The sequence below is a fragment of the Symphodus melops genome (assembly GCF_947650265.1).
Source record: "Symphodus melops genome assembly, chromosome: 15".
NCBI classification, from domain to species: Eukaryota; Metazoa; Chordata; class Actinopteri; order Labriformes; family Labridae; genus Symphodus; species Symphodus melops.
Window position 1 is genome coordinate 7954991 of NC_136705.1, and position 22187 is coordinate 7977177.

The 22187-nt window shown below is 40.6% G+C and overlaps 1 protein-coding gene across 2 annotated transcripts in view; it reads right to left on the reverse strand.

Annotated features, from left to right (window-relative positions):
- Positions 1-3138: 3138 nt before the first annotated feature.
- hspa12a (heat shock protein 12A) overlaps positions 3139-22187 on the reverse strand; it is a 55593-nt gene continuing 36544 nt past the window's right edge. Inside the window, exons 7-12 of one of the 2 annotated variants that reach the window (XM_079362992.1) lie at positions 20514-20685; positions 14704-14790; positions 12318-12422; positions 11973-12231; positions 10735-10838; positions 3139-8386 (exon numbers count right to left, since the gene is read on the reverse strand). In XM_079362992.1, the coding sequence (XP_079219118.1) occupies positions 7755-8386; positions 10735-10838; positions 11973-12231; positions 12318-12422; positions 14704-14790; positions 20514-20685 (1359 nt within the window). In that variant the 3' untranslated portion in view covers positions 3139-7754. The remainder of the gene's footprint in view (positions 8387-10734; positions 10839-11972; positions 12232-12317; positions 12423-14703; positions 14791-20513; positions 20686-22187) is intronic. The other variant, XM_079362993.1, reaches the window with a different exon arrangement.

A 22187-nucleotide genomic window follows, 5' to 3' on the forward strand; every position in this document is an offset into this window, starting at 1 on the left:
TAAAAACAACCTTACCCTGTAAAGGGTTGAGTGGCTCTCTACTGCCACTTCTGTAAGAATAATACACTCACTGCGTAAATGTATTCTGGTTACTCAATAAGTGCCTGTGTTTAGTTTCATATTCCGCCAGGTGATTCACTGCTGGGGGTGTTTGAGGGGACTGAAAGAAGAAAAAAAAAATATTTTAATGGAAATTTGTTTTACTGTGGGATTTTTCTTTTGGCCTATAAATGTGTAATTCAACACGGATGATAAAAGGTAACATGTAATCCGACACAGAGTGGATTACCTTTTAATCTAAAATACTAGCTCTAGTTTGACAATAATTTCAAACTTGAGTTATTTATTGAAAACAAATGTTTATCACGTGAATGAAGGAAACACAAACAAACATTATTTTGATTGCTTTCTTAGCAAAGTATCTTAAGATCTTTAGAGAGTAGTGAGAGAAGAGTCTTAGTTAATTACCTCTTGGTGATAGATTATATTCATGTAGAATAAGGTACTAATTAAGGGTATGCAACGGAATTAGCATGCTAATAAGCAACTCGTTAGTTCGTTTATTTGTTGTCCCCTTAGGGAAATTCTTTTTCACACCTCCATAGACTTGTATAGTACACATTTAAAAAGGTTGTTTAGACAGACAGGGGGGGGGAATCTTTATTGCACTTTATAGTACCTCCTACCAGAGGGTAGGAGTGAGAAATAACGATTGAGTGGGTTGGTAATGTCTAGGGATATTGCATGTGCGATACATGTGAGCCTACAGTACATACATGTCCCCATGAATCACACCGTAACTTAAGATTGAACTTACTCAAAGCTGACCTTTCACACAACTTTTACTATTTTTGCTGTTACAATTGTAATAGGCTGTATTTCACCAACTAAACCAACCTTGAACTTACATTTTAAAAGGGGCAGAGCCTTGCACTTTGTAACTAGAAAAACAGAGTCCGGACACTCTGACAAAGTCTGTTTGTGCAGCATCGCCTGGGTTCCCACCCAGCTTTTTGATCACCTACTTTGGTTTTTAACACTTCAGTGTGGAAATAGCCAATTTGATAAAAGGCTTTTATGATGAAATATCCAATTTAAAAAAAGGCTTTTAACTTTGTAAGAAGAGGGCCTTGGTTTCACCTTTTTGATTTTTGTAGCTGTTGTTATCTTCAAACTTTAAGCCCCCTGTCGTGAAGTTGTTTGCTGGTTGTGGTGAAGGCTAGGCACTCTTGACGGTTCCCTGCAACTGTCGTATAGGTCAGAGCACTGGACGCACTTTGCACCTGTTTGTGGAGATCGGGCATGCTGGATAAGTTTCAATGTCAGAAAAAAAAAAACTGTGACCAAAAGGCCGCCTTCTCTTTACTGGTATCCACTCAGTTCCTGTCCTAATAAATCAATTTTATTACTAATTATTCATATTATTGAATCAGTTCTGGGTCCTATTTTATATATCATTTATGTTAACATTGTTGTTTCTTCTATCACAAACAGTAACATTCATCTTTGCATGGATGGTATTGTAGTGCATTGTTCTGTTGAGTCTCTACAGCTTGCTGTAACTGCAACAGCAGACGGCATTTATCGACTGAAAACTGATCATGAATACCAGTGAAACAAAATGCATGATCTTCTCCAAAGCCAGAGATATAACAGTCTATAAGTATCCACACTCAATGGCAACAGTATTGAAAGGGTCAGAGTACATAAAAATATTGTAATTTGGCTGGATGAGTGATTTACTTTTAAGCATCATGTGAAAAATCTCACTGGCAAACTTTGTACAGAAACTTCCCTTTGGATTGTAGGAAACGTATTGTTGAAGCCGTTTTTATATCAGTTCTTGATTATGGCGATATCATCTATAGACATGCAATCTGGTTCCTCTCTTAAAACCCTAGATTCAGTTTATCTCTCTGCTCTTAGATTCCTAACCGGAGACCCTTATAATACTCATCGCTGTATTCTCTATAGCAAAGTTGGCTGGTCTTCTCTGTCACAAAGACGTGATAATTACATATACTGTATGTCTTTGTTGATAGATCCACTATTGGACGTACACCATCTAATATAACATCTCTGCTGAACTGGACCATCGAGCCCGAGGATTTACTCTGAACTTGGAAAATCTGCTTTTAGCTTTTTAGCTCCAAAAATGTGGAATAATTTACAACACTCTCTCAAGATTGACACTTTTGTTTTTCTTGGGCAGATCGAGAAAATGATCTAAAATGAAAATCAAATAATGCCTTGATTTTTCATTGATTTAATTGCAGCTGTAGATGCTTCCATTCTAAATTATAAATCAATTAATGAACATGTTCTTTTGGAGCCGCTTCTCTACTTCTTATCAAACCTGTTTTGCCTGTATATGATCAAGGTGTTAATATCATGTATTACCTGGTGTTAAATTCTTCTGGTGGTCGTGTTGGGTTGTAATATTACTACAGCTCTGTGAGGCTGATATTTGGCTGTTTGTTTTAATGGTGGATGATGAATGGACTTGAGTGTGTACACTTCTCTAGCCTCCTAGTTCAAAGATATGCTGAACAGAGTAATTGGAACTCTGAATTCGATGCAACCCCTAACAGGAAAAATGACAGATAATGGATGGATGGACATTTTCCATCTTATATTTTCTTTAAGAAAAAAAAACTTTAATTGAATCCACTTGGTGGCAGTGTTGCCTCACAAAGACTCCATCATTTGGGAGTTCAGTCAGTGACCCAGTAATCTTTCTTTAGGTAAGCCAGCTGCTTAAGTCAAATGTGTGATGCAGTTTCAAGAACACAAAAGAATCCATATTTAATACTGTATCAGACAAAATATTCTGAATACATAAAGATTCATTTATTTTAACCAATCAGGTTATAAGCACCTGCTGTGAGTTTACATTTGGGGGCTCTCATTTAAGTTCGATGGAACATTTTTTTCTGACAAATGTTCAACATTTACCTAAACAAATCTCATTGTGTTCAAAAAGAAAATAGTTTCTCTGCTAATAAAAGTACTCATGACCACATTCATTATTAAACCCCTGCCTCAACCTGCTGCATGTAACTATCAAAGTGTTTCTGAGACAATGCTCGGAGCCTGAAAACAAAGTAAAACATCTCAACAAGAAAAGAAGACGACACATTCTTTGAAATACACGTACATTTTATTGGTGACAATCTGACAGTGAATACCTGGCATTGATCAAAATACATTACTGTGTGGAAACTGCAAGAGAACAAGACATTAAAGTAGATCATAAAAAATAGGAAATAAACTACTTTGCATCGTTGATAAAGAACTGAAAGAACAAAGAATACATTGTGCTGCGTTTCACAGAGGCTGAGGTTGTCCTAACTACAAGCTCAATCATTTTTAGCTGTAAAATCTTCTGAATGATTGTAGAGTTTATATACTGTTAAGCAGATACGTTAACAAGATGCAAGCTGGCTAGACTGCTACCTCAAAACGTACCCACTGAAGCACTCGGCTTGAGGACTCAAATGTCACAAATGTGACATCTTCGCCCCAAATGTCGAGGGTGTGTATACGGCACCAAGAATCAGAGTTCCATTTGAGCTAAACGTCTTCATATCATTTGACCATAAGTTTGAAGAAAGCTGCTACATAATGGTATCCCCACATATTAGTCAAGGTAGCACAGAAATACATCATTTAACCAAGGAAATAAGGTGATGTTAGATAAAATCCTTCCACTTGAGATCTAACCTTTGTGAGTACAGAGATGTAGAAGAAGTAGTAAAAGGTTACTAGGTTAGTTAACAGTTACGTATGTGGAGTGCTGTCCTGCTGCTGAAGTTATGAGCTGCATTAGCGTCAACTCCATCAGGTCAGGAAGCAGCGAATGTTACACACAGCCCAGCCTGTCTCCAACACTGACAAGGCTGAGGAGAACACAGTTTGTTCCAGAAATCTCAAACGCCATCATCTTTAATGGCCAACCTTGGTTTCGTGTGTTAGTAATAGCGACTGACCTGTTGCTCGTTGCCTGCTGTTGTTAAGTCATTCCTATGTGACACATGCGAAACATGCATTGCAGAGATAGTGCCCACGACAGGAACTTGTGCAACTCTGTACACTGACACAGACATAATTCACAGTTTAAATAAACAACTCAAAGAAAATGGCTTTAAAAGAGGCAAGATAATAGATCACATTTTCAAATTCTCAATCCAAGCAACTGAAAAACCGACAGGTGTTAGGTATATTAAATATGTCTCAGGATATTTTTCCTTCATACGTCATCTTAGAGGCTAGCTCCTTTCAGCTAGCTGATCAGCTAGAGTTGGAACTTGAGGAAAAGTCTTGTAAACAATCGGCCGCCTCAGTTTGTGTTCGGATGTGGCTTTTCTTCTGGACTGCCGAGTGAAGAGAACGAAAAGAACTGCCATTGTGATGAGATGCAGGACAGACTCTGCAAGCTTAAAGAGCTGTCGCAGATGACAGGGCCCCGTCACACGGAAACTAAAAGCTCAATGGAATCAGATCAAAGTGGAATTAAAAATGTGAAACTAATCAAATTATTATTTTGGTGATCCATGGCTTCAATATGCAAACTAAAAATGCATTGCATCTACTTTGGTCACTCCATGAAGCCATTATCTGACCATGAAGCAGCTCAGGGGGAAATTGCTAACATTTCAGAGGTTCCAGTGAAGAAAAGGGAATCCTTTATCCTGATCAAAGATTTGAGATATTAGGGGTTACAATTCCTCTCAGACAAGTGTTCAAATAGTCCAACAACTAGAAATGTCATTGGAGTAGAGAAACGACATCAACATCAAGTTGCTAAGCATACTCGCCCGAACGGATGTTTAGAGATTTGACTTATAAGCTGTTTTGTTTTGTTCCATTTAAATCGACCGGTACAAGGATGCATTCTTTGGCTCTCTATCTCCTCATTGAAGAAAAGAGTTTACTGGTTTCAGACCACCTCACGACAGAGATCGAGTTCTCTGCGGCGTTTGAGGAGGCAGTGAAATACTCCAGTTTTTGCGAAGCATACTCTCATCTTCACACATAAATCTGCACCGTTCACGAGAGCAAAGCGCTTGACAGCGTTAAACGAAACGCGGCGGACCTCAGAATGAAGAAAGATGTCAGAAGAGTTTTCATACATTCCTATTTTATACAAGCTGGCTGATAAACGTCATGGATGAAACTAGCAAAAACCAAAGCGACCTATCATGTGATATGGTTTTTACGTCACTAGGCAGGGCAAAAGGATTAAGAGGTTCCATCTTCAAATGTTGCAGTTTCTCTACAGTGGCAGCAAAGGTTAATAAAACAGCTCATTCACAATAATGCCCCTTCAAAATCAGTCTGTGAAGTTCTTAAGGAGGATGTTTGGCAACCCCTATTGACCATGACGCAGTGTTTGATGAATTGACGGCGAGCGTGACGCTCAGTGATTACTTCTGAACACACACTTTTGGCTCGAGCTTTTTGAAGAGGGAGAATGGATGAACTGTACGCTCTGATGGTGCGAGTGAGTCTTGACATCACTTTTAAAAATCATTCGAGGCACTCTTTAATTAAGACCTTCATTTATCTTGTGGCTTCTTCTCTCGATTATTGCTGAGGCGTTCTTATTTTTTTTCTAGTGCAGTAGTAATAGGTTCTGCTTATTTGAATGGCTCAAGTTCTTCTTGTATGTCGGACATACTGTCTTACATGTTTCCACGGTAACAATGTCATGAATGCCGATGAAAACTCCACAGAAGTTGCTCTGCGGGTGGGATGAAAAAGGGGATTGGACACATTCAGATACTGCTACAGTTTCACAGGGGACTGATAAAAACTGTTCATATAGACTGAAATGCTTTTTAAGGACGGAGGTATTCAAGTTTTTTTTTTTTTTTTGTGATTGCAAAAAAGAGCAACAGGCAAACATATCCAATCTCTCACTCCGAACGAACACAGCAATTAAACCTGCCTCTCGTGCAATGGCTGGTGAGAGAAAAAATGTCGAGAGATGTCCACGTGGAAGCACATACAGACACGCACGCACACGCGCACACAAGCACGCACACACACACACACACACACACACACTCTTGGCTCTAAGCTGCTGAAACAAAAGCTAAAAATCTGTACAATATTTAAATACTGTATTTACAGAAATAAACACGTCATCGTCTGTCACACTTGGCTTCAAAATGTTCAAGTGGGTCGACTGACCTTCTGTCCACAGCATGGACACTAAGCTAAAGCAGGAACAAATAAAGGCAACTGTAAAGCGCAATTGATGATAGCTGTACTTGTTTGAAGCTTTGAGCCTGCAGCGCGCTTCACATTCAAATTGAATTATGGCTAACCTCTAAGGAAGCGACCAGTGGTTTGGCCTGATGTGGCCCTTTTATTGACGATACGACGTTTCACATGATTGCTGATCATTCTCCAGAGCATGCCATCAGTTTTTTCTGTCTTCAAGGTAGAAAAGAAATGATACACTTTAGTAATCAAATGCTAAAACACTTCTAGAATTGATAAGATGTGATGATGTTATTTTGTACAGGGTCAATACATTAAAGTAGGCCTTTAAATCAATGTCAAGTAAAGGTGCCATAAATAACCTGTTTTAAAAGTTTGCGTTTGAGTTGCAAAGCTGGCGTCCCTCTTCAATGATCCCTGACAGGTTTTTAATGGACAAACAGACTCGTTTGGCTAGAAGCTGTTTGAAAAGGCCTACAGCTTAAAGCTATGTAACTGTAAAGCTGTGTGTACTAACAATGCACTGGTACATGTTTTTGTGTGAATGATGTGAAGTGAGTGATATTATTATAGCCCACATACAGACTTCTTCAGCTGTATAGTAGATTTCAGCGTTTATTCTTTGGTTCAGTGTCACAGCTCCAATCATTCTGTCTACAAGCAGCAGCAACTGTCTTGAGTGAAAAAACTGATCTGATAAACCCACTGTGCACTGACCTGTATCATACAGCAGGCAAACACAAAACTACTGAATAAGTTCCCAAACTGTCCCACAGTAACCTCTGGCTCCGGTGTTTAGCCACAATGGACACACGCCACACAGACACGCACCGGGAGTATCATCTTGTTTTCTCCATGAACTGATGATGCTTCTCTATGACGATATAACTTTGACATAAATCTCAAAAAAATTCCTCAGAATTGTTATTACTGACGTCGTTTTTATAAAAGCAACAAGAAAATTGATGGTATGCTTTGGAAAATGTCAAGCAGCTGCATTTATTTATTGACTTTTTTTAAAGAGCCGAGTCATGCAAAACCACGGGTAAGACCTTCAGAACTGTAGTGAGAAAAAGGTGGAGTTAGATGAACAGTATGAAACCTTCAATCGCACCTCAAGGACATGACATTCTGACTTCCTGAAACGGTTTCTGCTGAACACACCGTGGACGAACTGCAGGATCGAGCGTGAACAGTGGATTTACCTTTATCTTAAACCTGACTCAGCAAAGCTGTAGCATCAGCACGGGGTGTGTGTTGGGTTATTATGAGTGTGTGAACACAGTGGAGCTCCTCAGCAAATAGACTGCAGGGTCAGAGTAAAGTGACGGGTGTTAAACACGCTGAACTTTCCCCTTTGACATTCTGGGTTAATGGTGACATTTTAATTCAGTGCTCAATCTGAGATTCGTTTTTTTGTTTTTTTTATTACTCTCCAGTAAATATCCCAGACTTATTGTGTGTATGTGTGTGTGGAGTACATTTTCCCTTTCTGACTATTTTGCAACAACTCTCATGCTCCCCTTTTAATGGCTCAGGAAGTCAATGCTAGCTTTGACCGTGCGTCCAGTGGACACGTCCACCGCCATGGCCCGGATCTCTGTGTCACCAAACTGCATGAGCGTCTGGATCTCGCGGCGAGGCGCCGAGCTTTCTGTTCCGCTCACATCCAAGCGAAGTGTCCCACACTTCTTGACGCTGCTCTCGCTGATGAAGCCCACTTTCTCTTTCTCGGAGCAGTAAACGTGGATGACGATGACCTGCTGGGAAGGTTTGGCCGGCGTGTAACTCCGCTTTACGCTCTCGCCCAGTGCCACAGACTGATCGGCGGCGATGAACGTGTCAAAGACATCGGTGCACCAGCGCGTGCCGTCTTTCACCAGCAGCTTGTCGGCTGGGTGCTTGCCCTCCACGAAGCGGTTGAGGACGCCCACGCCGTACGTGAGGGGGGAGCGGCGCACTTTGATGATGCTGGGGTCGAGGCCAAACAACACGGCGCCTTTCAGAATAGTGAGGCCGACGTCGTGAGGGATGATGATGCGGCTGCGACCCTGCAACATGTTCTGGACGGCTTGTTGAAGCAGGGGAGACTCAGCAAATCCTCCCACTAAGAACAGGAACTTGATGTCGTTCACCTCAGGCTTCTCAAACAGCTCAGCTGCAGGAGGAAAAAAAAAAATCACAATAATGGAAACTTAAGACGGGTTGTTTTAGTTTTCTTCACTGAATTATATTTGGTTTCATGAGTTTCAAGAAAAAGTTCACATTGAACTTAAAATGAGGCTCATATAAATATCCAGTGTTTCAGTTTTTCCCCTAATGTTTGCATATTCTTTAAAATGCAGTAATTGAAAGGCCCACACCAGGAAGTCAAATCATTGCTGTTCTGTCTGTTTACTTAAACTGTTACCTGATACAGTTAAATGTTGTCTTTGTGAACGTCACACTTTTGATCTGTCATTACTGTTTGTGTGCTGATATCAAGTACAGTCCTGTGGGTTAACATTGTATGTGTGCTGTGTTTGATTCTTTAATCCAATCTTACACTCGAGCAGAACCAGTGAACACTCTAATAGACCACCAGGAAACGATGGAAATAAATCCATTTTGTTTTACGAAAAATATTTGGTGTGGTGAAAAAGGGTCTTTTAAATGATTTTAATTTTATTACAGGCTGACATAATGTACACATGCAGGATGTTATGATGCTTCTTTACGATTGTTGTACAATTCTTTTTTTTTTTTGTTTCATCATGGATTTTTTCCCCCGTTTTAAACAAGAAGGCTGCCAATCCTAGAAACTGAAAACGTGTGTGTTGAATATATAAATCCTGGATTTAACTTGAGTTTTTGTTCAAGTGTTTAAGAGATGACACCATCAACTTTTCCCTGTGAGAAACAAATTTCATCGAACTCATCCGAATCCGGCTTCAGTAAAACAACATGCCTCTGACAGGAGCTTTAAAGCAGGCTGAGCAGGCTTTCACTTCTCAAGTGTCAGGATGAAAGTGCTGTTGATTTATTGATAGTGAAATCGTCCTTTACGTTGAAGCAGAGATGTGCTGCTCATCAACACTTCCTGCAAAGTCATGTGGATGAACGTCATCATTATGCTATTAGGATTCAATCTTAGCACACTGAATGTGTTCTTTTATGCGTTTTTTGGCAAAAAAAAAAAGAACATTATTTAAGACCAGAGTGATGATGACAAGTTTAACTTGTCATTAAAGGAGAGCTGCAGAATTATCCCCATCGCTTCCACACGAACACTGAACTTGTTACGAAAGATAAAATGACAGAAGAAAGTTTCAGAGTCAGTGTGCGAACATGATGGACATAACATGGGGCCGTATTTATTTTTGAATGTGCGTCAGACAAACAAAAGCGGACTCCGTGTGTAAAGATCTTGAGGCCGTATATGACTCTACGCGAGTGATCGTGAAGCGTTTAACTTTTCAAAAAGACAAACGCTCCATAAAGATAGTAGCATGAACACATTTGATGGAGTCGCTGACTGGAGGAAGATTTGTGTGTTCGGTTCTCAGCTCAATCAGAACCTCAGTCACAGTTTCCTTTGTAGGAACATTTGATACACATTTCATGAGTTTTTCACTCACAGTGCTCATAGAGGAAAGCCAAACAGGACGATGCGTGCTTAAGTGCTGTGACCTACTTTCCTCTGGTGTAGGAAGTTATGAATTATGTAGGCTGGAGGATTTAAGGGCAAGATCAGCCCTCTCTTTTAAAACAACAAAACCAAATTCCTCTGAATGCCTCGACATTTCTAAAAGGTTAAATCAAATTTAGTAGCGGAAACTTTAAATTGTGTGTTGACTACAGTTGGAGTAGTTCACTGGAGATATTTTAATGAAACTGTGAGTACAAGCTTCATCTTCAAAGTTCTGTGTTTTCTGTAGTTTTGAAAAGAAGAAACCAAGCACACTACTCGTGCTAAGAATCATCAACTTCTTTGAAAGAAATCACAACGTTTCACTCCCTCTGATCTTTTGTCAAGTGTGTCCTCGAGCAGTTCCCCCACCATGCTCTTAAGTAGACAACGCTCCGCCTGCTGTCACAGTGCTCAGGTGTGGGACATTGAGTCTAATTACAAGTGTCTCTCAATCAGCAGCAGTCGTGTGCAGTCACTCACGCCAGTATTCACATATATGAAGGCAAAACACGAAACAAAACACTAACTTGACTGCTGTGATTTTTCTTATAAAACAAATTCAAGACAAATTCCTTGTATATGTAAATTAACTTGACAATAAAACTTGATTTTAATTATGTTACTTAGCAAGAGTAGTGTGCTGGATTTAATTCATGAGATATTTGGATGTGTGAAACGCCTCCTTCAAAACGTTGTTTACAGTAGTTTTACATTGAGCCAATAATGATGATTTGGATTAAAGTCAACTGAATGAAAACATGTTAGTTTCTGTTGTTGTTTTACAACAAACGGTTGGGAGTGTGTGTTGAGGTGAAGCAGTTCTCTTTATAGCTTACTGAGGTGTTGGATGATGTGGTCTATGGTGGGCTTGAAGAGGGAATTCATGGCGTCTGGATTCATCCTCAGCATCCCCTGAGACGACCATTTCACAAAATCCACACTGAAGTGAAGAGGAGAGAGAAATAAGACACATGCTCAGTCATGACTTCTAAAAAAAAACTTGACCTTTCCAACATCTATGAACCAGCAATTATAAAATCAGACTGTGTAGAATGTTCTGTTTTTATAAAGATATGAATGAAGTTTAAACTACTGTTTCACTTTTATTTTAAAGAGTGAGCTGACCCCTCTCCTCTCAACCAGCACATTTCAGACCTGCAGCCTGTGCACACTGACATGGATTTATTCTTTGTGAGCTATGACTCCCAGTCCTGTCTCTTGAGGCTCCCTGTGCCTGATGGAGTCTACCAGTCAAATAATGAATCCTGAAAGAATCCATAGTATCCATCTGCGCCGATCCCATGTGTCTAATTCGTGAACGGTGCGTGCAAATGCGTAAGTGCGCAATTTGCTTATAAGCCTGTGCTGATGTCTGCCCCCCTTTCGACTCTTTCCCGCGACACGAGACACCAGACAGACTGAGTGCTTCCAGTCAGGCGTCAGACGAGTGTCTGGGGGCCACCGAGAGCTTCAGTTTCAGCCGTATAAACATCTTTTAATGTTCCTCACTGTGGGGTAATGACAAATCCACACAGACATGAGACGAGGCCGTTAAAATCACCACTCCATGACGGTCAAAAAGTCAATCGTTATCGTGCTCAATGGCCGGAAGGGAAAATGATATCTCCATTATTATCTTCTCTGTCTATGCTGTGTTCGTTAATGAAGTCAGGATGAGTACATTACATTTTCGAGAAACCGGTCAGCTTTTGTTCCGACAATTATACATAAACATGTTGTCACCAGGGCGCTGGTAGTCTGGCAAATATGTCGCATCAACATATACGAACGCGATAGTCCTCAATGCAGAGTCCCAAAGGTTCTAATTCAACCATGAGCCTTTGCTGCATGCAATCCCCCACTCTCTCCCGACTACATGTCCTGCCTCTCTTCAGTGGTCATATCCAATAAAGGTAAAAAAGGCCAGAAAAAACCCGTTGGCACTATTCCTTTTGTTTGAGCCGTTTAAAATGCGACGTCTGTCTCCAGTTACGATCTTTGATAGCACCAACGCTCGTAAGCTCAACACAGTATTTAGCTGTTGTTTGGTCCCTGACTCTCTGCATGTACTCACTTGCTTTTGCGCAGGGCGTGCTCCACACTGTGCCCCCTGAACTTCTTGTAGTAGTCGATGAAGGAAAAGGGCAGGTTAATGTTGAGCGGGTTGGTTCTGTCCGGGGCGGCGGCCCTCTTTCGGGACTCAAACGCGATCATCAGGTCCACCCATGCTGCCGGCCTCTTGATCTTAAATTGATCGATGAAATCCTGTCCAAAGATCTTACACAGGAGCTTCTCAAACTCATAGTCGATCCCGATAGAGCCGTAGGGACCGCCTGGGGAAAGACGGGAGTGTGTTAGTTAAAGGATACGAAATAAGATGTAACCTCAGCTTCATAACAAGAGAGATGTGTGTTCTTACCTGAGGCCTTATAGAGCTCCTTTAGGTGGCCCTCTGGAAGACGGATCTGATGGACCGTCAGGTCGACCGTCCCCCCGCCACAATCCACCACCACATAACGGTCACCTACAAAGAGAATCATCAAAAATGACATGAAGCCGCAGCTCAGCTCTTTTTACAAACGTCTCTAAAGGAGGTGAGATGTGCCTCTCTGTGACACTTTAGCTTCTTCAAGCAGAGCACGGCGAGAACAGCTGACCTACATTTCTGCGGCACAAAGGTGAGAGGATGAAAGAAGAGATCTTGGATGAGTCAGGGAGCGCTTTGGTAAAGACGTGATTGTGGACATAAGAAATGTACACAGTGACGCACATTCAAAGTCAATGCTTTTTTTCTTGAATCCATCGGTCACTGAACTACATGTGGATGTGCTGCTCTTCTGATTACATTCAAAAGCAACATACATAATTACTTCACTATAAAAGCTCTTTTAATTTTAATTTGCGAGTTTATTTTGAAAAATTAGAAAATAGATGCATGGTGGACAAGCCTCGGAGAAATGATTGTTTTACTGGCAGCTTGTATTTTAGGAGAGCAATCGGTTGTGTTTGAGTGATAAGAAATCCAGCAGTCTTTGGCACAGACACGAAAAGTAAACAAAGTTGAGCTGGTAACAGCTTACAGCTTTCTTGAATCAAATATTCTGTGTGTGTGTGTGTGTGTGTGCGCACATATTTTGTGTCTGAGCTGTGCTCCTCCGGGATACTGTGCTTAGTTAGTTATAGGTTTTTTTTTTGTTTTAATTTGGACCTGCCTCGGGACTGCATCTGTAAAATAGCTCTAAGCTAACTGGTAGAAATGGAAATATTCATGTTTAACATTTCACATGGTCTATTTACAATTAAAATAAATTTAAAAATCTGGGCCTTTATTCACGAAACCTCCAAAGAACCAAAAGTTGCTCCAAGTGTCAGAAAATATTCTCAGAATCAGGACGAATTTCCCCTCTTAGTTCAGGCTGGATCCGTTTAAAGATAAAACATATTCAAAAAGTGTCTTGGCCCTTCACAGAGCTCCTCAGGTGTACAAACCGTTACAAGTAGTGAGGAGGACTTCAAATAGGAGGAGAAAATAGAGAAATAAATAAATAAATAAATATTAAACACGACATGAAGAGTTTTATTGACTCATAGTCGGGCTGAACACACAAATGATTTGTGCAAACATTTTCAATGTTTTAATTTCTATGATGTTTTTGTACTTTAAAGTGAGACATGCATGTTGAGTTTCCCCTTCATGCAATTACCTCCACAGGTGCATCCAATCACTAATTAAGGCCCTTAACCGGCTGATGTAACAATGAGCAGGTGAAGAAGCTGCTGCACGTGAGTTCACGTGACGAACGTGGGGTTTCAAACAGCTTGTAGGCTGCATACTTTAACAGCAGATCTGACAAATGATCACACAGATGATCATTTGTAAGCGTTTATAATTACACAATGTCTGACTAGATTCTATGACAGAATTTTTATCTCCATTTCTTTGTTGATTAATCTGAAAAAAACCTAGTAACTGGGTCAACTCCACCTCCTCCCTGAGATAAACGTTTCTGTCCATTCCTTGTTCAGAGTTGCTCTAAAATGTTTTTAAGCCTCTCCAAGGCAGAGGATCCTTGTTTGGAATTTTTGAGCTAAGCTAGGAGCTCTCCGAGAGGGTTCTTTGAATGTTTGTGAATACGGGCCCAGAAGTCTGGTACGTTCTCATTTATTTCTTTGCACTGATGTTGAAGAGTAAAATCAGTGTTTATACCTGCATGTTTACGTGACTAAACCAGAGTAATATCCAGATCATGTGAACGTCTGCATGCAGGGGAAATGAAAGTATGGACACCTGAAATGTTCCTGATAATCCCTCATTGAAACGTTTCTCTTAGCGACAGATTGTCTTACGTGAACAAAGTCTTCTGATGGTTATTGGAGCTCCGTTAAACTGTGTTTCTCTTGACGCTAACAATCTGATGACTCTGCAGTTCTCCCAGATTCTTAGCAACAAAACAATCCTAACTGACCCATGTGCATGGCCTCTGTAAAGTAAATGTTAGTTAAAAAGAAAGGAACTTCTTTTGGGGACAAACAACAAAAACATGCAATCAAATAAAAAACACAACAAAACACAATGGATAAAACATAAAAAAGAACATTATTTCATATTTACTTTTGATGCTTCCTTAAAGTTCTTAATGGTTCTAGATTGTTCCCTAAAGCATGCTGTTTCTACTACTACCGAACATCTAAATCTAGTTCCTAACATGACAGATAAGCAGCAAGGAAACAGAGAGAGTATTTACCCTAAAGGTCAAGGAAAAGGAAATAGTAAACAGATGAGTAAGAGAAGAGAAAGACTCTACCTTCTTCCAGCTCCGACCAAAGCTCCCCTATGACATTTTCCACCAAAAATGTGCGGCTCTGCCGGTTGCGCCGAACATGCTCCTTAGCTGGTTGTTAACAGAGAGAGAATGTTCTGGTGAGTGTGATGAAGGCGTGAAGCTCTGCTGTGTGAAGCCGTGGGGCTCGTATACAGGGGTGTTGTGAGGCAAGCTGCAAGCTGAGGTGCACGCGTGTCCACACTGTGAGCAAGTCTGTCTGATCCACGTTCATAACATGTGACATTTACATCCTCAAGAACTGAGTTTACCCCAACACTAAACCAGTCATTTACCTGTTCAACACATGTTCATGTAAATACAAGCATGAGGACTAAATGTCATGACTCGGGCTGACAGAGTTTAGAGGACATTCTTCACAACATGTCTGAATGCCCTGTATGTTTTTATGTTTGGTAGTTAATGGGTGTAAAGTTTATGTTATACTTTGTATTATTTTCATAGTTTTCTTTTCTATTCTGCAATAACACCTAACATCTTTTTGATCTGCACTCACATGCATGCTCTTCTTATTGTCGTTTTCCTGCTGCAACACTTTAAATATCTAAACACATTTAACATTGACTGATTTTGTTGAGTACTTACATTACCTCCTTGCAACACTTCTCAAAGCTACAGAAATTCGTACTTTTATTGTAGCAACGGGGCGTGTCTTGTTGTGGCGGCCGCCATTAAAGAGCCGTCAAGGAAACCCAGGATGTTGGCCAAAGACCTCTACAAGCGGGAGTCGTAACTGAAAGCTGCCGTACTGTTGCTGTATCTGTATATTATATCTCTAAGTAACATTTTGAAATTACAAACAAGATGTGAGGCATGTCAGTGGCTTTGAGAAGAACACGGACATGCGCGTTCAATATAATAATTTCGGCAAAACGCCTCAACAAATGTAGCATTTTCTGATGAAGACATTGGCGATTGGCCACTTTTTGGACCATGTCTAAAGCACATTAAGAATTCAAACTGGGGTTTAACATCAGTTTGTCGTGCGGGCCTCTTATGTATTGAATAAGAGTCGAATATCTGTTTTTATCAGCCATGTTAAGAGAATAGCATGAACGAAAGTTTGAGTTTATGTGAACAAATTTTAAGTCTTATGAGGATTTTTTTTTTTTTATGTTTTGCTTTCCTTGTGAAATATCGCAGCTGTAGTCCCAACCTGCTGACCGATCTCGCTGCTCAAAGTGAGAACATGCAGTGACAGGGACAGGTTATAATGTGAAACAGAACGTTGAGGCAAAATAAATAAGGAACTTTGTTTCATGTGATCAAACCTTAATGTTACCTTCTGAGCTGGTTTTTTATAAAACACATTTACATTTCTAAAGACAACCATGCGAAGAGGGCAGCAAGAACATTCATCAATCATGCTGCTTTAATGGGAAGGTCAATGAATACATGTTTTTGCATCAATTTTGATATTAGAACATTTTCTTAAAACACCTGGAAAAAACTACTTCTGAACAACCACTACTAAAGATTATGTAATTTGCATCACAGTGCAGCGCAGTAACCTGCTGCTGACTGGCTGATAGCAGGAAGACCTGGCAGAAGTGAATGTCAGAGGGACATTTCCTCTCACATGAAGGAAACAATACAGAGAAGGAAAGACAACTCTTCTGTTCTCATTAGCCTCACAGAGGGCATGAGAGAGGTCTACACTTAACATGATGTCAGCCTCACATTAAAGAAAACTGTCTGTGTCAACACGGGTTTATCACGGCAGATAAATCACTTTAGAAGTAATGTGCATATTGTAAAGTGTCATTTTCAATGAAAATATAAGTGGGAGGTTTCCTCAGTGTGAATACTTGTCATGTCCACAAGAAAAAGAAGCAGTGGTTTTATTATTTACCCTGCTGACAGCTATAAGAGGATTCCCACTCGTTTCAAACCGAGGGCCTGTAATGACTTAATTTAGAGTCTGAATGACTTTCATACTCAATTCACTGTCTGCCATTGGATTATCAAAATCTTTATTTTTTTGTTAGAAGGAGTTGAACGAAAATAGTCAGACCTAAAATTGTGGTTTAGGGGGTTAAGTTGGTTCAGCTCGGCAGGGAGTGACAGGTTCAACTCCGGGCCTGCAACCATTTGGTGCAAATTAGCCCACCCTTCCTCTCTCCCTCTTATCCCCCTCCCTTCCTCTCTCCCTCTTATCCCCCTCCCTTCCTCTCTCCCTCTTATCCCCCTCCCTTCCTCAACCATCTCTCTCTTCAGCTGTCCTGTCGATGGCGAAGGCTGAAAAGTTGGGCCATTCAGAGCCGAAATAATCAGGAAGATCTTCCTGTAGGATTGTAGCAATATGAAAGTATCTTCTCAAGTTCTTTACTACCAAATTAAATGACAGGATTCCTTAAGATAAACAACCTCAGGTCACTGTAACATACGATTTGTCTCCTAAAAGTAATTACCATTTATTTGTCATTAAAAATAATAATTAAGAATCTGTTTTTGACAAGAAAGATTGAATAATAAGATCTTGATTTGTTCTGCAAGCTTCTCTCGTGCTGTGTTTCAAGCTGAATGTCATGGTTTGGTTCTGTGTTTCAGTTTTCTTTCTTTCCTTGGTGTTCTGTTTGTTTCCTAGTTTTGACTGTTTCCCTTGTGTTTTAATGTTTCATAGTCTTGTGTTTACTTTAGTCTTTAGTGTGTTTCCCTGTGTCCTCCTATGTTGCTTCTAAGTTTATTTCCTGTGTTGTGTTTTCAGTCTAATCTTTAGTGTTTCCTGTTTTATTTTGTAATATCTGGTTTAGGTGGCGTTGTCAGTGTTGGGTTTTACTTTGTACTTGTCCTCAGTGTTCTGCTCTTGTGTTCTTTGTTCCTTGAGTTTCCCACCTGTGTGATTGCCCTGATTGTCCTCACCTGTGTCATTAGTCTCACCTGTGTCTAATTACCTCATATCTATTTAGTCTCTGTCTTTTTTACCCTCTGTGTCGGTTCATTGTCTTTTGTAGTTGTGTGGTCTGAGCCTTTGTCATTTGGTCTCCCTGCTTATTTGGATTACTTTGTTTTTGCTCCGCTTGATTTGAGAAGTTTTGGATTTATTGTTTAAGTAAGTTTTTGTTTTGCGTTTTGCGTAATAAATATTTTTGTTTTTTCTGCACTTGGGTCCTCCTCCCTGTTTTCTGCCCCGCACCCGTGACACTGAACATCATTAGCTCAAACAGCTCATTACACAGTCCGCGAGCATACGGAACATGTCTTCAAATAAAAGCCCTGGCCTGCGGCTAAAGCAGTTCAGACAGTGTGTAAACAGTGTTTGGACTGAAGCTGTAAAAAAAAAGGAAAACAGAAAACCGTTTGCTTTCAAGTTCTGGAGATAAACTAGTCAAACGGCTACCTGGTGTACTTTTGTTATTTTGGCCTTCTGGCGATGTTAGCTGAGTGTCAGAGGGCGGTAAATGAGTTTACTTCAATATATGTCAACAAGTAATTTTTTTCTCTCAACTGTAGTGAGGCTAGTATTTCTAGCCTGGCTAATCACAGTACATGTATTAATATGCCAAGAGAACAGAATTATATTTCTATCCTTCTTTTCTACATGAGATGCTTCCTTTGATTTTTGTATCCCACTTTCAAACGTTTGTGTAGGTTTTAGGGCCTGTTGTCTATCGTCCATCAGCGATGCAGCCTCAGGGAGTGACGGCACATTTTTTGGAGTTTCCAGTGTATCCAAGGGGACATCATGGACTCCCTTTTCCATTTGTTGCTTTTGTTTACACACCAGCAACATCTGAAACTAAGAAAGGCGTAGGACTTAAAAGGAAAAATCTTAGAGTGGATCATTGATGAAGATGTACGTTTAAAGAGTTTCACATCAAAGTAAAATTGTCCTCTTTTGCTCTCCATACACGTTTACGTCTACGGTCAAAACTTGCTGAACCGCGACTGGATAATAATATTTGGAACCACATAAATAAACCCAAACAGCTCAGGTAAACATCTGTCTGCAGGCTGCTTTTTTATACAGATTCTTTAACAGATTGGACGTAAGTTATGCTCAAACTATCCTTCAGTATCAATAATAAAAACATTGATGATAAAGTTCAGTCAAGTTGCTGAGTGAGGCACTATGGTCCACAAAAAGACATGCAAACATAAAACAGTTACACACTGACTGAAGCGATAACAAAATCAACACCCACACATAAATCCAACTGATACAACTAAAGAGATCTAAGAAGAACTTTTTTGACAGAGTCCTGAACTGGAGCACTTTGTCTGGTGACATAAAAGGACAATAATATGATGTGACTGGGCAGGAAGATGCAGGTGACACCAGCCTATCACATGAAGTATCTATATTACATGACATCCTTGGTGACAGTCGACGGATGTGAGGTGAGAAATGCTTCATGTTATATTTGCTGTGTCCAAAATCATTCACTTCTAACTGTGGAGTATACTGAAGTAATGTCTACAGTCCTGTCTGAACGACATGTAACACTTTTTAACATTCCTCAAATGGCTTCTGATTTGAAATCCCTGGACACGGTCAAGTAGTTCAAGGTGACTGATTTTGGGACACAACAGTTGTGATGTGGTATGTTGGGGTCGATGGGGAAAAAAGATGGCCATGTAAAAATGTGAGACCTGTGTTTGAAGGAGGGTAAGACCTGCTGTTAAGAGGGTTTAGATTTAAAATATTTTAACATTTATTTTAAATGGTGAGAGAATAATGATCAGAGACAACACAGTAATGACTATTTCGATGTACCTGTGACTTATGAGCGATCGCTCAACTCACTCTTTGCTGTTGGTTGGATTGATGTTTACGTGTTTAGTATCTATGTGGGACCGTTTTTCTAGTCATGTACATTTGTCTTAAGCAATGCTCAGATCTTTGTTCAAGTACATTGTATGACTTTAAAGGAGCAACATGTCAACATTAAATAATTAAATGACAAGACGACTGTGTATCATCCGACATTAAGGAAAGATGTTATGTGATGTTGGCTTCTCTGACAACAGCGTAGCAGCCAGTTTGTCTTCTTTCTGAGTTTCGGTTCAGGTCCTGAGGGGTTTGTTTTTATTTTGACCAGAGAAGGGAGGCGGTTTCAGACTCCCCCACACCGCTGTGACACCCCTCGGATGGCCACGGAAACTGTATACCAACAGTTGTTACAGCAGTGAAAGCAGACTGGTTCAGATATAACCTAAAAAGCCTTTGCATTTTTTCGAAATAAGCTCCACAATCAGACGGTGGCAAGATGCTTTTGATGCTGGATAAATATAGAAGCTTTCATGTCTATGAAACCTGCGTCCACATGGACTCCAGGGAGGAGACGGCTCTCTCCAATGTTCTTTGAGGCTGCATGACAGTTACATACTGCTCCTTTTAAGTTCAGTTGTGTACTTCTCTGATTGTGTTCTGGGAGCATATATGAGTGCGCTGTAATCAAACCAGAGATGTGAATAATCTATCACTGAACTTCCCATCATAAATCATGTGCACTTGGTTTTAAAGGGAGAGAATCTCACAGGAGATAAAGTAAAGTGGATACATGGTGTTTGGAAAGAAATGAAAAGTGATTGTGCATGAGAAGCCCCATGCAGTCCCTGTCTGAATGAAAAAAGACAGCATGTTTACCATTACCTGGAGAAACTATGGAGGAAGGAAGGAAAAACAGTTACAATGTTAGAATGCATTCAACCCAAAGGACTGTGTGTAACAGATGATCGAGGACGCATGGAGTCAGTGAATATGATGAGTTCATTGAGTCATTATACCAACATGATCAGCTCCACGTGATGTCGGGGATGATGGGACGTACCTTGGGTCATTCCGCTGCCCACATTGTCAGTGGGGCTAATGCCGTTCTGGGTGGTCTTAGAATCCAGGTCCACCATCTGGTGGAGGCGGAGTTTGCGGCAATAGATGGATGCTGCCTCAGGTTCTAAGGCGATGATCAGCTGCTCTGGGTTTTCACGGGACACCAGACCAGACTACACGGGGGCAGAGGAAAGACGGGGAAATGACCATTAAACACCCCAAATCTCCCCGAGAAATCGAGCAGCACAAGGAGACGGCTAAATCATGGAGCATAAAAGAGAAGAGGTCTGTGGCACGGATAGGAGATTAAGCAATACAGAGACCTATGGATGATACAACCATGGCTCTTCAGAGAGATCAATGCCACAGGTACATGAAACAGCTCAGGACAAACAAAAAGCAGCAAGTAGATGCATAGAATATGCTCTGACGTACGGTGTGATGAGTGTTTGTGTGGTGTGTTAGAGCCTGAAATGTAACAATGACCCAAAATGTTATAAAAAAAAAATATATATAATTATAAAATAATAATAATAATGTGATAACTGGTCGATAATGTAACAAAATGTTGAGCCCAAAACGTCATCACTTTTTGCATAAAATGTAACAAGTTGTTAGATAATTAGAAGACACATTAGAAGATGCTCCATAATGTAATAACTTAAAAAAAAAGTTGCAAAAAGTTACTATGTTTTGGGCTCAGCATTTTCTTACATTATCGACCAGTTATAGTATATTTTGGGTTTTAATACTTTTTTTTTTAGAACATTTCGAGTCCTTGTTACATCTTAGGTAGTTGTTACATGTCGGGCTCTCACAGGGCCTTTTCAGTACATGCACACTGAGTAGCAGCAGAAGCAGCAGCCTCCGCCTCCGTCTACACAGGATGCTTCCAGAAACAGTTCTGACTGTAGGTCACCCACATTTTGCCAGTGCTCAGAACCCACACACGTACTTCAGTGCTCCAGGCATAAAAATAGTCCTCAGGTTGTTCAGGGTGTGATAGAACACATACTCCTGAAACGCCTCTTTAAATGCGAGTGTGCAGCGTGCTGACAGCTGCTATTGCGAAGCGAGTTAAGTTTTATAGAGCGGGCAGACTGATGTCTGTGAGTATAGTTTCATAGTTTAAATAATGGACAAAAATGTGTCCATGTTAGCACAATGTTCTAGTTAAAAGCTGCTGGTGAGGAATGAGGCTTATTTCACAAATCAGACACTAAAACAGAAATGAGTAATTGTCAAAAAAAAAAGAGATAAGACCCGAGGGACGGATCAAAGGAGAGGAGGGGTGAAGAAAGGGCAAGAGAGAGTGCTATGGGTGGAGTAATGGGCTGAGGCGAGCGAACAGATGATGACATCAGAGGAGGAGGAGGAGTGGTAACAGTGTGCTGTCCTCCATGAACAGCCAATCAAATGATCCATGCTGCCTGATGCTGAGTCACTGCAGATGCTCAGCGCTCCCCTTTGCTTACTTTCTCTCTCCATCAGCTCAGTCCTGCATTCCCCCCGCCCCCCCCCCCCCCAGCCCTACTGCAGATAACTGCTCTGTTTCTGTCCTCCTCTACATCCCTCCTCCTCTCCTCCACTGCTTCTCTTTCAGCACACGTATACACACACACACACGCACACACAGAGGGATGTGATTTGGAGAAAAGGATGATATCATGGGGTA